Below are 14758 nucleotides of genomic sequence, written 5' to 3' on the forward strand. Positions count from 1 at the left end.
TGGAGTTGGCTACTACAACCATGGCGCACTAGGTACATTTGTAATAAGGATGCTATTCTGGTTCACAGCTTCTTCTAATTATTGGTAAGGCTAGAACACTAAAATACAAATACAGCCATGCATTGTTGGGAATTCACCAGGGTATTTGAAAATTCTAGGTCAAGTTTGCTAAATTGGGATATTTCTCCAAGACAGCTATTTTCCAATACAGCAATCGGTTATTTGATGAATTCCCTACATTTTACGGCTGAGTAAATAAGGGTCTGCTTTGTAGTATTTTATTTCTCGATCACCACTTTTACAGCTGAACAAAATAAGCAGTGGTATACTTAAATCATATTTCAATTTGGTGCATTTTGGTGCAGTATTAGAATCTGAATATTGCATGTACCTAATGTTTATATTTCAATATATAGCCCAGAATAAACAGATAAGAACTGGCTTATTCTTTTTTGTCTTTTTTTTTTTTTTTTTTAGTGTATAGCAACACCAAAGAAGCCAATACATTTCTGGCTTCTGATGGTGAATTTTCTGTTCATGACTATATTATCCATACAAATGACAACTTGTGGCCAATGTTCACACATCTGGAATCTGCTGTCAGAGATGGGACACGCCATCGAGAAAATTCCCTCATGAAAAGCACAGAGACCTCACACTGTGTAAGCTTTTGTTTTACCTTTGTGTTTAATATATACATAAAACCTATTGACAGTGCTAAAAAGTAAATAAAATACTTAAATGGTCCACTTAAAATCCAATACTATGCATGGAGCAGTTTTGGTGTACAGATCATGGAGCAGTTTTGGTGTACAGATCATGATCCTGTAGTTTCACTGCTCAATTCTCTGCCATCTAGGAGTTAAATCATATTTATGCATCCCCACCTCCCCTCAATGACTCATAGCCTGCATCATTTTTTTTTTTTTACATTTTTTTATTTTCAATTAGATGTTAATTTGCATGTCTGTAAATTGAACTTTAATCACACACTTTTGCAGGCTGTAGCAGTTTATTAACAAAAGGAGATACGAAATTCTAAATTAAACAGATTGTGCAATAAAGGAAGTTTAAACTTTAGAGCTCTCTTTATAGGAAGTGTTTAGGAAGGCTGTGCAAGTCACATGCAGACTAGGGCTGTATAAACAAAATTAGTTGACTCCTAAATGGCAGAGAATTGAGCATTCAGACTGCAGGGTCATGATCTATACACCAAAACTGCTTCATTAAGCAAAAGCTGTTTTGGTACCCTTTAAAAATAGCCTTTGGAAATTGTATGGATTTGGAACAAATGTCTTTCTTACACAGGGTATCAACCCAAATTGTAGCAAACTTGTGGAATCGGTTTATCATCATTCCCATGTGTACAAAACCAAACAAACTAGACTTAATATAATATTAATATTAATAACTTTTTTTTTTTTTTAATTCTTTATTTGTAATGTGCCACAACAGCACGCATAGTTTATCCATCAAGATTTGCAGGTTGGCACGAAAAATACTGCACATTTTTCTTTTTTGTCATCGTTGTTACAAGCTATTAACAGTTTTAAGCATATGTAGATAGATATCAATGGCATTATATCGTAGGTGTATTACACATAAGGAGCACAACAAGTCATAAGAGTAACAACTGTACAAAGCGTAACATGTTCAAGGCATTTTAGTGTACTACACAAGTTTTTAGAAGTGGTTTGTTAGAAGTATTGGGCATGCAAACTTACAGCGTGCAGTAACAGTAGGTTAAAGTAAAATGAGTGAGATAGACTAGTAGAGTGTGTCTGATGTGCGAGGTGTGTGGATGAGACAAGAGTGGAGTGTCATACAGCGTTGGAGTGTGTACAGTGTGTTGTTAGAAGCTTAAAACAGAAGGCATATAACATAAAACATAGTTCAAGAGTCAGCATGTGGTTGCGGGGTAACCTCGGGCAGTCTCTGATAGGCATTCAACCCACTCCCGACCTCAGGATTCGCCGCGGCACAGCCAGCTGAACCTCCATAACCCAGCGATTCCATCTGGCACTGATGAAGCAGGATGACTGCAGAAGTATGAGGCTGGGAGATATGGGCATCTTGCTCGGGAGGTGATTCCGCTGGGTGCCCTGCCGAGGTGTGAATTGGTGCGGGCCCCTGGTCCGGCATGTGGGCACAAACGTCGGCCTTGTGGGTTTCAAGCTTGTCCCCTGGCTCCTTGTGGTCAGATGTGGTCTCGACTGTGCTCGTTGTGGGGCAGAGTATGGAGGAGGGTGCCCGTGCAGGAGCCTGGGAGGAGCAGCGTGTTGGGCTGCGGGGTTGCATGCGGTCATCCGTTTCACCCGCTGCTTGCGTTTTATCCGCCGCCCCTCCGCTCCGGAGGCCCGTAGAGGTCGCTTCTGTTGCCGTTTTCGGTCGTTTGGGCGGCCCCGGTTTGGAGTAGCTTGGTCGGCTGACCCGTGAGTGCTGGGGGTATCAAGCACGGTTAGCCTGGCCCAGAAGGCGTTGAACAGGCGGTCTAGCCGCTCCGCCAGAGGGGGCAGAGGTGCAGGGTCCCATGCTTCATCCGCCATGTTGGATTGTCCTCGTTTCTCGCAGCAGGTAGGCCTCTGTTGGGGCTTCTCTCCTGTGTCACACTCTATGCCGGGATATCCCTCATCGGCAGAGGGGGGGGGGGGATAGAGTGTACTGGGGAGACCTCCGGTCCTTGGTACTGCAATCGGCAGAGGGAGCGGCCGTCTCCCCCATGTTGTTCAGATAGGTCTCATGCAGGCCGCAGATCTATCCCCAGGTCGTGGTGGTCAGTACAGGCTGAGAGCTTGCTGGCGGTTTGCTGTGTTTGTGGTCCCCCCGTCGCCAGGGTCAGTGCACTAGCTTTTGGGGCTACTTGCTATGGGTCTTGGCAGAATTCAGGCTTATTACAGGATTTTTGGCACGGAGCTCGTCCGCCATGCGACCGCTCAGCTCGGCTGTTAGCTCCGCCCCCTAATAATAACTTTTTAAATACAATTTAAACTTTGAACTATTCTTTTTAGGTTGCTCATCACTGCCATCCCGAGGCCAAGAAACAGTTTATGAGTGCCATGCATGGCATCCTTAAAATAACTTCAAACGATGTTGCTGCTGCATTTGATCTCTCCAAGTTTGACTCTGCTTGCGATCTTGGAGGTATGTACTGTTTTACTTGACAAATTTTAATAATTGTGATTTTGAATTATATTCTCTTACTCTTAAGAGTATAACATTGTTTTTTGTGTGTAATATTCTTTGGTCCCATTGCACTTGCATCATGCCGGAGTCCTCTGTAAGCCCTATCACCTATGCACCAGAATATTTGCCCTTTTATCCTTCTTACATTTCGAAACACTTTCTTCTACAGTTTCTTATTCTTTCCTGATTTATATTGTTAGTAATATTTACTTTTCTCATGTTTATTCAGCCATGTTCAGACCTCCTTTTAGGGGCACACTTACAATATTAACAGTACACATGAAGAACCATGCCTGATTAGTATTGGCCTGGTACCTCAACACATTTATGTAAATACAATAAGATGCAAGTATAAACCTGTTCTGACTTTTATTCTTTATGAAGGTTGCACTGGTGCACTTGCTTACGAACTGGTTCATCTCTACCCAAATATGAGGGTGAATGTATTTGACCTACCCGAAGTTATTCAGCACACTCCTCAATTTCAGAATTCTGATTCTGATTGTTGCCAAGATTCCTAGAAATAGAGCAACACAACACGGGCGCGGACATTAAAGAGGCCTCCCAGTGGCTTTCTTGATTTCTTAGATGGTGTTTTGGTTTGGAGATTCCAGTGGGAAACAACCTAAAATGTAATTCCTAGTTATATTTAAAGTGAAATGATAGAATATCTTATTTTAAGGCAGGTAAATTGTTAATGAAGGAGAGAGTAAACCGGATGCGTTTTAATAACTTTCTAATATGGAACCGGATTAAAGAAATGTAAATTTGTACCTAAATAGTAGAATTTCTTGAAACTTCTAATTTCTAATTCATCCACTGTTTGCCGTTTTTTCCGTCCATTATTGTTGGTTGTTTTGAGTGGAGACCATTACTAAAAAGAATTTTAAGTAGTGAGAAGAATTGGCAGTTCGTGTAAATTCTATGGCTCCCTACAATCTTTAGAGTATACACAATCAAAGATGGATCCGCACAACAGACTTTGCAACAGGATTTTTACTCCCTTATGGTGTGCGGCTCTGCCATTGCTTTTGTCTACTGAATAGAAAAAGGATGGACAGTATTGATGTATGAGATAATAGTAAGCCCCATAAAATATATCATGAGGATACAAAACACAAAAGTAACATCAAATATTTTTAAACAATGGAAAAATATATTTACCCTGGGCTAAAGGGGAATAACTAAAATGAAAACGAAGCAGCAAGTAGAAATTATCACCATAGATCAAACTGTCAAATTTGTCGATCAGCAGATAACAATTCCAAAGTATGGCCAATATAGTATTTGTTTAGTGCAATACCCAAAACGACCAAACTGAATTAAAATAAGAAGTATTACTGAGTTTGAAGGAGATTTCATCCTAACAAAGTGGAGATGAGACCACCACATGTCAGGCTGTTCCCACTAGTCAACTGGAAGTCGTATATCAAATGTAATCACTTGTATCACTTGGCATAAATTCTGTTTCACCACTAAAAACTGAAGTACAGGTAGTAAAATGTGCTATTCTGAAAATACAAATTATATTGATAATAGAAGTAAATTTGTATACTATGCAATGCCTCTGATGCTGTATAAAAATGGAGATTATTGTTCTTTTTAAACTTCATTGTAATGTGTGTGTTTAAAATACATATTTCTTAATGCTGTTAAAAATACACATGTATTACTTTTCCAATATTCCATTCCTAATTGCTGTAAATTAATTTTTATTTTTTTTAATTTTTTTTAGCTGCAGAAGTTGTTTCAGCACATAACAAATTCTTTCCATTTCTAATAATCTGGAAAAAAAAAATACAATGTTGCAGCTTCTTTGATGCTGTCAATACATAGTCTGCAAGCTCCGGAGGTTTATTTATTCTTCCCAATGAGATACTTATCTTATCTTATCTCATGCCGGAGTCCTCTGTAAGCCCTATCACCTATGCACCAGAATATTTGCCCTTTTATCCTTCTTACATTTCGAAACACTTTCTTCTACAGTTTCTTATTCTTTCCTGATTTATATTGTTAGTAATATTTACTTTTCTCATGTTTAATTCAGCCATGTTCAGACCTCCTTTTAGGGGCACACTTACAATATTAACAGTACACATGAAGAACCATGCCTGATTAGTATTGGCCTGGTACCTCAACACATTTATGTAAATACAATAAGATGCAAGTATAAACCTGCTCTGACTTTTATTCTTTATGAAGGTTGCACTGGTGCACTTGCTTACGAACTGGTTCATCTCTACCCAAATATGAGGGTGAATGTATTTGACCTACCCGAAGTTATTCAGCACACTCCTCAATTTCAGAATTCTGATTCATCTCGGATTACATTTACAGCAGGTATGGTTTGGTGCTGCAAATTAGTAGATCTTTCACAATACTGTGTGAGCATGTGCATTTGATAACATTATCTGCATTTCACCTTATTTGGAGCAATTATTGATTTGTCCATATTATATTTTCATTTTGTGACTTTTATACTTCAGATTAATAGTTCTTACACTCAACCTTTCATACATAATATTTACATTATGTCATACTTAATTTAATGATATTCGTTACTACCTTAAATCAGGCTTGTTCTCCAATATGGGATTAATTTAAAGAGACACTATAGTCACGAGAACAATTACAGCTTATTGTAGTTTTTCTGGTGTGTATAGTCTGTCCCTGCAGGCTTTTTAATGGGGCAGTGCAGCACCTTCTGAATTTTTCACATAGAGATACATAAATTCAAAGCATCTCTATGAGGAGATGCTGATTGGCAAGACTGTCATGTGACCCTGCCCTGCCTCCTTGACGATAGCCAATCCAATGCTTTTCCTAAGGGTGTCAGCGCTGGCAGACCCGCGCTCTGCTGGAAATAAGGTACGTTTTCTTATCATTTTAAGAGGGGGCAAGCCACCTAAATGGTGGTTTTAACACTATAGGGTCAGGAATACATGTTTGTGTTCCTGACACTATAGTGTTCCCTGAAATATCAATGTCTGCACATTTCATTGAAATCTAAAAATGACTTTCTAAGGAGTACTTAGGAATGTATTTTTCTAGTCCTGCAGGGGTACTTCTCCGTAAAAGGTTGAGAAATATTGGATTTATGCACACCAGTGTCTCTCAGAACATGGCTAATAATGTTTTTCTTGCAGGAAACTTCTTCGAAGACAGTCTCCCGGAGGCTGAGTTGTACATTCTCGCCAGAATTGTGCATCACTATTCTGATGAACAATTAAACTGCTTGCTACGCAAGATATCTGAAAAATGTCATAAAGGTATAATGTTACATGTTAATGTATATTATTTTGTTTTACAATGCATTGTATGTTTAGATTTTAGAAAAATGTTTAGATCGCAGAAAAAAAAAAGATTTAGCTTTAAAAGAAAAGAATAGCTTTAAAAGAAAGCTCACAGTGTGAATGTGAAATCTTCACCAAATAGTTTAGAGCAGAGGAGAGCACTTGAGACGGTGTCTTAGAGCATCCTTTGTGTTTGGATAAATCTAAGAGAAAATACTGACCCAATAGAATCCAAAGCATCTTTAGACAAAGTCCATCACTGTGACAAGGAGATCAAAAATGAAATAATCAAAAGTACAAAGAAAAGTCGAAAAAAACATTATTCAAATTACTATAGGCTTCAAAACCACTTCAGAATAATGAAGCAGTGATGATGTGTAGATCATGCACATGCAGTCTCATTGTGCAATTCTCTGCCATTTAGGAGTTAAATCAATTTTGTTTCTGTCCATCCAGCCATAGCCACACGTCCCCTGCCTGTGACTGGCACAAACTTCATGAATATATGGTTTAATTTTCAATCATTTGTTAACATACTTTAGAATTTTGTATTTCCTTCTCTGTAAATTGATCCTATATACAGCAGGTTTTAAGAGGCTTAACAGAACAGGTGATAAGACATTTTCAGTTAAACAGAATGTGCAACAAAGGAAGTTTAAATGTTAGATCTCTCTACAGCAGTGGTTCCCAAACCAGTCTTCGTGGAACCCTTACCAGTCCAGGATTTAAGGATCACTCTGTTGTGTCCAAGGTGTTTTCTTTTCTTTTTTTCTTAAAACACCTTGGACACAACAGAGTGATCCCTAAATCCTGGACTGGTAAGGGTTCCACGAGGACCGGGTTGGGAACCACTGCTCTACAGGAAATATTTAGGAGGCCGTGTAAGTCGCATGCAGGGAGGAGGTGTGACTAAATCTGCATAACCGATGTGATTTAACTCCTAAATGGCAGAGAATTAAGCAGCGAGATTGCAGAGACATGATCTATACACCAAAACTGATTTATTAAGCTTTAGTAAAGATACAAACCATCTCTGGAGGGCTCACTTAGGGACTCTATATCAGAGGCTGTCATAGTGTCACTGTCTGCAAGAGTGTCCCTATCAGAGTCTCACAAAATGGCATACACTTCCTCTGCCGTATAACAGTGCATGATGATAGGGGGATTCATTTAAGCTATGTTATTAAGAGGTTATTTTAATTAACCTACTTGTCTAGCGCTCAGAAAACAAAACACCTAACCCAACAATTAAAATACATTTTTTTTTTTGTCTGTGTATATATATAGACCAAGGTCGGGTCCACGAGGTCTGACCACTAATAGTAAGTTTCCTGACGGGTGCCGCTTAGCACACCGTCAGGACCAGTGGCCTGGTCCCCTTCCTACTCACCGGGTCACCACGCTATCAATTCACGGACCCACCCACAGACACGCTGGGTTTACCAGCTATTCCGCGCCACGTTTGGCACTTTCATTTCGGCTCTTTACGAGCAGTCTTAAAATAAGGGTAAGGGATATTGCATTCTGCTAATTTCAGCGGATTTTCAGCCATTCGTTTAAGAGATTTGCAGGTGACTATGCCAATATCGCCACCATGTGGCCTGTCAAAGTAAATATTTTGTTAAGTACTATACTTTGTCTGGGTTAGGTTTGATTCCTGATTAAGGTATGGTTTTCTTCAGCCAGGAATATTTGGTTTCATTGGGCGCATTTTCCGCTTTCTTGTCGCTTCAGCTTTATTAAGTCCAACATATCCTGACCTTGTTAGCCAAATCAGAAGTCCCAAGTGTCTTTCGCATATGTTTTAAGATCCTGTCTCTTACTGCGTCAAGTGTATGGAATTTTGGTTTCCAGCATATTCAGGCCTAATACTCTGCGCCGTCAAACAGGTTGATGGTCATTGCGGTCTCATGTCCGTACTATCACTTTAGCATTTTAGAGGTGCAGCACCCCTGTCTTCAGAGAATCCAATGTTAGAAGATGTTAGCCTCCACTGACCCCCTCCCAGCAGAGGAGCTGGCATCCGGGCAGAACACGGTCGGCCCCTGCCCTCCCTTGCCCTCTTGGTCAGAGCCTGAATACCTACCGGCCAACCCAGCAGAAGCGCTGGCATTAGGGCAGAGTGCCGCTAGCCTCTGCCCACTAGTTCCCCTCAGCAACCTGGGACATACAGGCCAGAGCCGGACACCAGGAATCACCAGGTGCAGTAATGGTGTATTGTGGGTGGGCTACTCTGTTAACTTTTTGTTGTGGGTGGGCTACTTGACAAACTCAGGTACTGACCGACAGAAGGTCAGGTACCTGGTTTGTCTCCCCCCACCCCCCAATGGGAAGATGTGTGACGAAATGCCCTTGGCCACTTGTGCCTGGAGAGGTCTAATTAGTGATTTTCAGACACTAGGGAGTGAGACCCCCTAGTGTCTGTAAAGAATCTGGTTGGGTCTCCCTGCATGTCCCCCTGCAACAGTGGCTTTGGCTGTGCCAGTTGGACAGCACCAATCACATTGTATTGGCAGTGCTAGCATGCAGGACTTGCAGCATTAAAGTGAGATCTCCATCTCATCTCAGCTGGGAAGTCCCTCTGCTAATGTTGGCACTAACAACAGCAGAGGGAATTCCTTTAAAGTAGGCTTAGAGTTGGTGTTAGTTATAGGGTTGGTGTCGGGTCAGAGGAAGAATTGGTGGTAGGGTTAGCTTTTAAAAAAATGCCAAAGCTTGATTCCGCTCAGTACAGTGATGGTGTCACTTCACCAAATTGCATCCCTAGTAAGTGAGCAAAAATGGTTGTCAAAAGGGCATGTCTGTTTATTAATCCTACATATCCCTCAAACTCCTGGCAAAGGTATACATGTGTTGTACTCAAGAATAGTAATCTAACAAGAAAGAGAATGCACACCAAAAAAAGCCACAATAGTCACTTAACCTGGTTTAATAAGCCAATATCAGATACAGGCAAAAACAAACAATTATAATTAGAGTGACAAAATTAGGCACAAAAAAATAAATTTAAAAAAAATCAATGATTATTACCAAAAGTTTTCACAAGCCTAATAGGGCAGAAACAGGACACAAAAAGTAACCCCCCAATGTTTCGGCAGCTCCTGGTTGCCTTTATCAAGGGAACATTATATCTAGGTACACCACAGTTCCTTTATAAAGCAATAAATCACCTGATGGCCATCAGTATGGAAGAGGAAAGTCGAAACCGGAAGTGACATCATCACTTCCGTCCTCAGACTCATCCACTTCATATAACACATTAAGAGAAAAAAAAAAAAACGTGATCAAACATCTATGCGTCCTGAAAGAGAAAAAAAACGCCATAGAGGTTCCTGTCTAAAGCCTTAGCCCTAGCAGAGCATGCGCAATGGTGCACTAAACGCATAGAAGGACTCGCGTGTATGCAAAACTTCATAGAGGTTACTAGCAAAAACCTCTTTACTCATGCCGCGCATGCGCAAAAATGCGCTAAGCTGGTTACATTTCACATGCGTGCGCATCAGCAAGCATAGTTGCAAGAACTAAGTAATATATCTACGGAAAGATAACCATTAGCATAAGAAATGTGTTATACATACCAAACTGACCCACCACAAAGAAATGAATATAAAGCATGCAAAAGTGAAAATTTACCTACAAAAATAATCATAAACTAAAAAGAAAAGTGGTGCTTAACATATAGGGTTGCTAATAATACCCAAATATTAATACTATTGGTAATAATACACCAACACCATTATCTTAAAGTAACACACCTTAAAAAAAGTGATATTATATATAAAAGTGCATCAAATGTTAATTAATTATCTTCAAAGTGAAAACCAACAATAGATTGGTAATTCATACAGTTATTTTAATAAATTTACATTAAAGCAATATTGGATCAAACCAATGGTTTCTATCAATATAATACTACATATATAATTCACACAAATATGAAATATGATATAAGTATATGACAGTGTATATCTTATAATTTAACAATAACAAAGTTAAATAAACATTTATACATATATGCTGTAACCTCTGAATTATGTAGACGCATTAACAAAAAGTATAGAAGTAATCGCCAAGGCACACTATATTACCAATAACGCATATATAATTCAACTAGATATAGCTTATAAATAAGCCATATCGTCTATTTTCACAATATCAAAAAATTAGCTGACTATAGTCTACTTCATACAAGGTAATAAACGGTTACAATTCATCTTGAAAATCATATAGTATAACACTGAGTCATTGCAACATATACAACATATACTATATATAGATAGAACAATATAATACTATCCATTACATTATCCCATAGGATCCAATATAATATCCGTAGATCTATACATATTTCATGATCAGTCTTCAAATAATCTGATCAAAGGGATTTTTTCACCAATTCCATATTTCGGCACCAAAACCATCCAAAACGGTACACTTGAAGATCTAAATAAACAAATGAAATTAAAAACAATCAAACAAGATATAAGGAACAATACACAAGCAAGGTGGATACCTATACTATCAAAAAAGGAGACAGAGAGGAAGTCACAAGAAAGGGGAAAGATCACGTTCTTCATTGAGACCTTTAGGATATAAAGTCTGCAACTCGTATATCCAATACAATTCACGTTGTTTCAACGTCAATTCTCTAGATCCTCCCCTAGCCAGGGGTTTCACCACCTCCAAGACCATATACCTCAATTTAGATACAGTGTGTTGTTTCTCGGTAAAATGTCGAGCAACTGGATACTGTGTTTTTCCAGTCCTAATACTGCTTTTGTGTTCCCTCAATCTTGCAGTAAATTTCCTAGTGGTTTCACCCACATACGCTAAGCCACAAGGACACTTAAGCATGTACACTACAAATTCCGTTTGACAGTTGTGGAATTCCTTAATGGGATATCTCTTGCCAGTTCTTGGATGGACAAAATAGTCCCCAGTGATTACGCCACTGCAATTAATACAGTGCCCACATCTGTACATACCTACTTGTGCTTTGAGCCATGTTTCGTTTGCAGCCGTAGTTGCTTGTAAGTTCACGTTTCGCGTCAGTCGGTCCCGAAAGTTTCTGTGCCTTTTGAATGAGAACAATGGTTTCTTATCAAAACAAGATTGTAACTTGGAATCAGATTGTAAGACATTCCAATGTCTATTCACAATATGCCTAATCTCTTGTGAATGTGTTGGGTAGGTCGTCACACATGGGATACCAATATTCTTGTTTCTTATTTTCTTAGTTAGCAATTGCTCTAGACAATGATTTTGCCTTGTTTTTACAATCAATTAAAGTCTCAGTCTTGTATCCCCTACTGGAGAAAGCTGTGATTAAATCTTCAGCACGTTTGTCAAAGTTATTATCTGCAGACACAATGCGTCTTGTCCTGACAAATTGCCCATAAGGTAAGTGTTTAATAAGATGTGGTGGATGAAAAGACCTAGCATGTAGGTAAGAAGCACGATCTGTAGGTTTTTGGTAAAGATCAAAAGTGATGCGCCCATCACTCACCTCCATTGAAACATCCAAAAAATGCATCCTCTGTGCATCAAATTCTATTGTAAACGATAGAGTGTCTAATCTGGTGTCCAATTTTTCTTTAAAGAGAAGCAGGTCTTCCATGCTACCTGTCCAAAGAAAGAAAATATCGTCAACACAATGAATGCATGGCAGCCGCAGAGCATCACAGAGCCACCACCATGCTTAACTGTAGGCAAAATTTTCTTTTCAGCGCATGCTTCATTCTTCTTCCTCCAGACATAACGCCGATCCATTGGGCAGAAAAGTTCCAGTTTAGTTTCAACGCGCCACAAAATAGAATTCCAAATCTTCTTTGGCTTATTTATAGGATTTTGAGCATATTGGAGCCGACTTTTCTTGTGCTTTTGGGTTATTAGTGGTGTACTTCTTGGTGATCTGACATTAAAACCTTCTGCGTTTAGTATGCCCTTACTGTACTTACTGAAACTTCAATGCCTGTTGCCACCAGCTATTGTGCAGGTCTTTTGCAGTCACTCAAAGGTTTTTCACACTCTACCTTCTCAGAAATATGGTCCATTGATAGCTTCCTTTTCCTTCTCCATTCAGGTAGGGTAACCACTGTTCCTTCAACTTTGAACTTGCAAACTATGCTTCCATCGCTATCTCCAGGAACATTCAGTGCCTTTGCATCTTTTTGTAACCTTTTCCTTGTTTGTGAAAGACAATGATCCCTTCTGTTAACTTTGTGAACCATTCCTTTGACTTAGTCATATTTTTAACATGCAGTCAAACGTGACACTCAACAAAACGCTTGCTTGTTCGGGTATTTAGAGTGTTCCTGAAGCTCTTGATTAGTTGCATCAGGTGTGCTTGAGACGACACCAGTTTTGCATATTTTTGCTTTTGTGAGGGATACTATTTAGGGGGTGAATGGTGTTGAGACTACTATTAAACCTGTAATCTCAGCATGTCACATCTTGCAAAGGTTTACCTTTAAAACTGTTATTCACTCCTTGAAATGTTTGTTCTACAACTTCCAAAAATTTATTGAAATCCTAGACATATTGGGCATTTTAACAATCAGGAAAAAAATGTGTTTTGTAGTTATGTATGCATATAGATGATAAAAAAAAAAAGCCCTATATCTCCTTTACATGTTAATGTATAATATTTATTGGTGCACTTAAACAGTTTAATTGTGGTAGAATGAAAGGATGGATTGCAGATGTGCCAAAAAGGCTTTGGTCATAAACTTGTTGCATCTCGAGATATTTGGTCCTTAAGGATTTAATATTATTTATCACTATTCTTTTAGTGGCTTATTTACCGGAAATACTGTTTTTGCGCTTGCCTTTTTGAACATTTGCTATAAAACATGAGCTGTATAATTTGCAGGCAATTTGTGTTCAAGATTTCTCAGTGAATAGTAGAATGAATAATGTCCAGCACAGATAGAAAAGTCTGTGCTGAACATAAAGGGGATGGTTTACAGTTGCAGAAACTAGTTATTCCTGTTTAAGAATTTTTTATAGAGTGCTAGCTTAAAGGAACATAAATGTTTTGATATATCCCTCTCAATGACCCTCAGTTACACTTTCAGGATTATTCACAAACGTATATTTTTTTTCTGAAATTCTAAATGAAGTTCAAATTACAGCCCAAAACAGACAAACTGTATATCTTTGGTTTTCATTTGACTATTTTGACCTAAAATGTGAAATACAGTTTGAATACCTTATAATTCATACTTAGCGCGTGACTCCATGTAAGTTTTTATATATATATATATATATATATATATTTATTTGTGTAAGGGGCAAAGTATTTGTATAAGAAGTGAGACTTCAGTAAGAAATGGGAATAGTATAAAAGAGCAAGTCGGTTGTGGTGTGCCGATACCGACGATACGGTAGGCCTGTAAATAAAGAGGGCCCACCAAGTAGTATGAGAGTAAAGAAAATGGAAAGAAAAGAAAGAGAAAAGTGTTGAAATGAGGAGTGGGTGGGAGGGGCATTCAGACGCTGACCTTGATCGGTAAGGAGTCAGGTAAGGGGTGTAGCTTATATAGGGTGGTGAGTTAACTTAAGCCCCTCCCACAAATACAGGCCAAACGGCCTTATTATATATATATATATATATATATTTATAAGTGTCTGTGTGTGTATGTATGTATATATGGCTTGTTCATAATTGTTTTAAATAACAATATGTCTGTTGTCTTTGGTTATTGCAGGGTCGGGTGCTTTACTGGTGGCTGAAATTGTTCTTGATGAAGAAAAAAAGAAACCAAGAGCTTTATTGCAGTCTCTCTCAATGAATGAAGGAAAGGAGAGAAGTAGCACGGAATACTGCAAACTCCTTGAAAATTTTGGATTTAATAGCGTGCAAATTAAAATTACAGAGAACCTGTTGGATGCCATTTTGGCTACGAAGACATAATTTAAAATAATTTTAATAATTTAATATTAAAGAGTAATAGGTACCAACATTTAAATAAAGCTTTTAATACGCAAAAAAAAAAATTGGGATGAATATTTGTATCAATAAATATGAGGTGCATGTAAATTAAAAACATTTCCACAAAATAAGTATTTTAACTAAAAGTTTCTTTACTTCTTGCTTTTAAGGTGAGGATGTAAAGGTAACATTGATCATGAGTAACTATTGTGCTGGTTTTTTTTTTTTTACACAAAAACACAAAAAGTACTATATCCAGTACAGCCTGCCATAGTGGTTATAGTGCCAGGAGTACGTTCTAACAACTTATCTGTGTCTCATCCAGGCACCTATAGATACATCTTTTGCA

The 14758-nt window shown here is 38.5% G+C and overlaps 1 protein-coding gene across 1 annotated transcript in view; it reads left to right on the forward strand.

Moving 5' to 3' along the window:
• Positions 1-14432, forward strand: part of ASMTL (acetylserotonin O-methyltransferase like) — a 58853-nt gene extending 44421 nt beyond the window's left edge. Inside the window, exons 10-14 of the mRNA XM_063450180.1 lie at positions 478-662; positions 3009-3141; positions 5386-5523; positions 6330-6452; positions 14186-14432. Coding sequence (XP_063306250.1) covers positions 478-662; positions 3009-3141; positions 5386-5523; positions 6330-6452; positions 14186-14391 — 785 coding nt within the window. The 3' untranslated portion in view covers positions 14392-14432. The remainder of the gene's footprint in view (positions 1-477; positions 663-3008; positions 3142-5385; positions 5524-6329; positions 6453-14185) is intronic.
• The last annotated feature ends 326 nt before the right edge of the window (positions 14433-14758 follow it).

The sequence above is a fragment of the Pelobates fuscus genome, chromosome 1 (genome assembly GCF_036172605.1).
Source record: "Pelobates fuscus isolate aPelFus1 chromosome 1, aPelFus1.pri, whole genome shotgun sequence".
Lineage (NCBI taxonomy): Eukaryota > Metazoa > Chordata > Amphibia > Anura > Pelobatidae > Pelobates > Pelobates fuscus.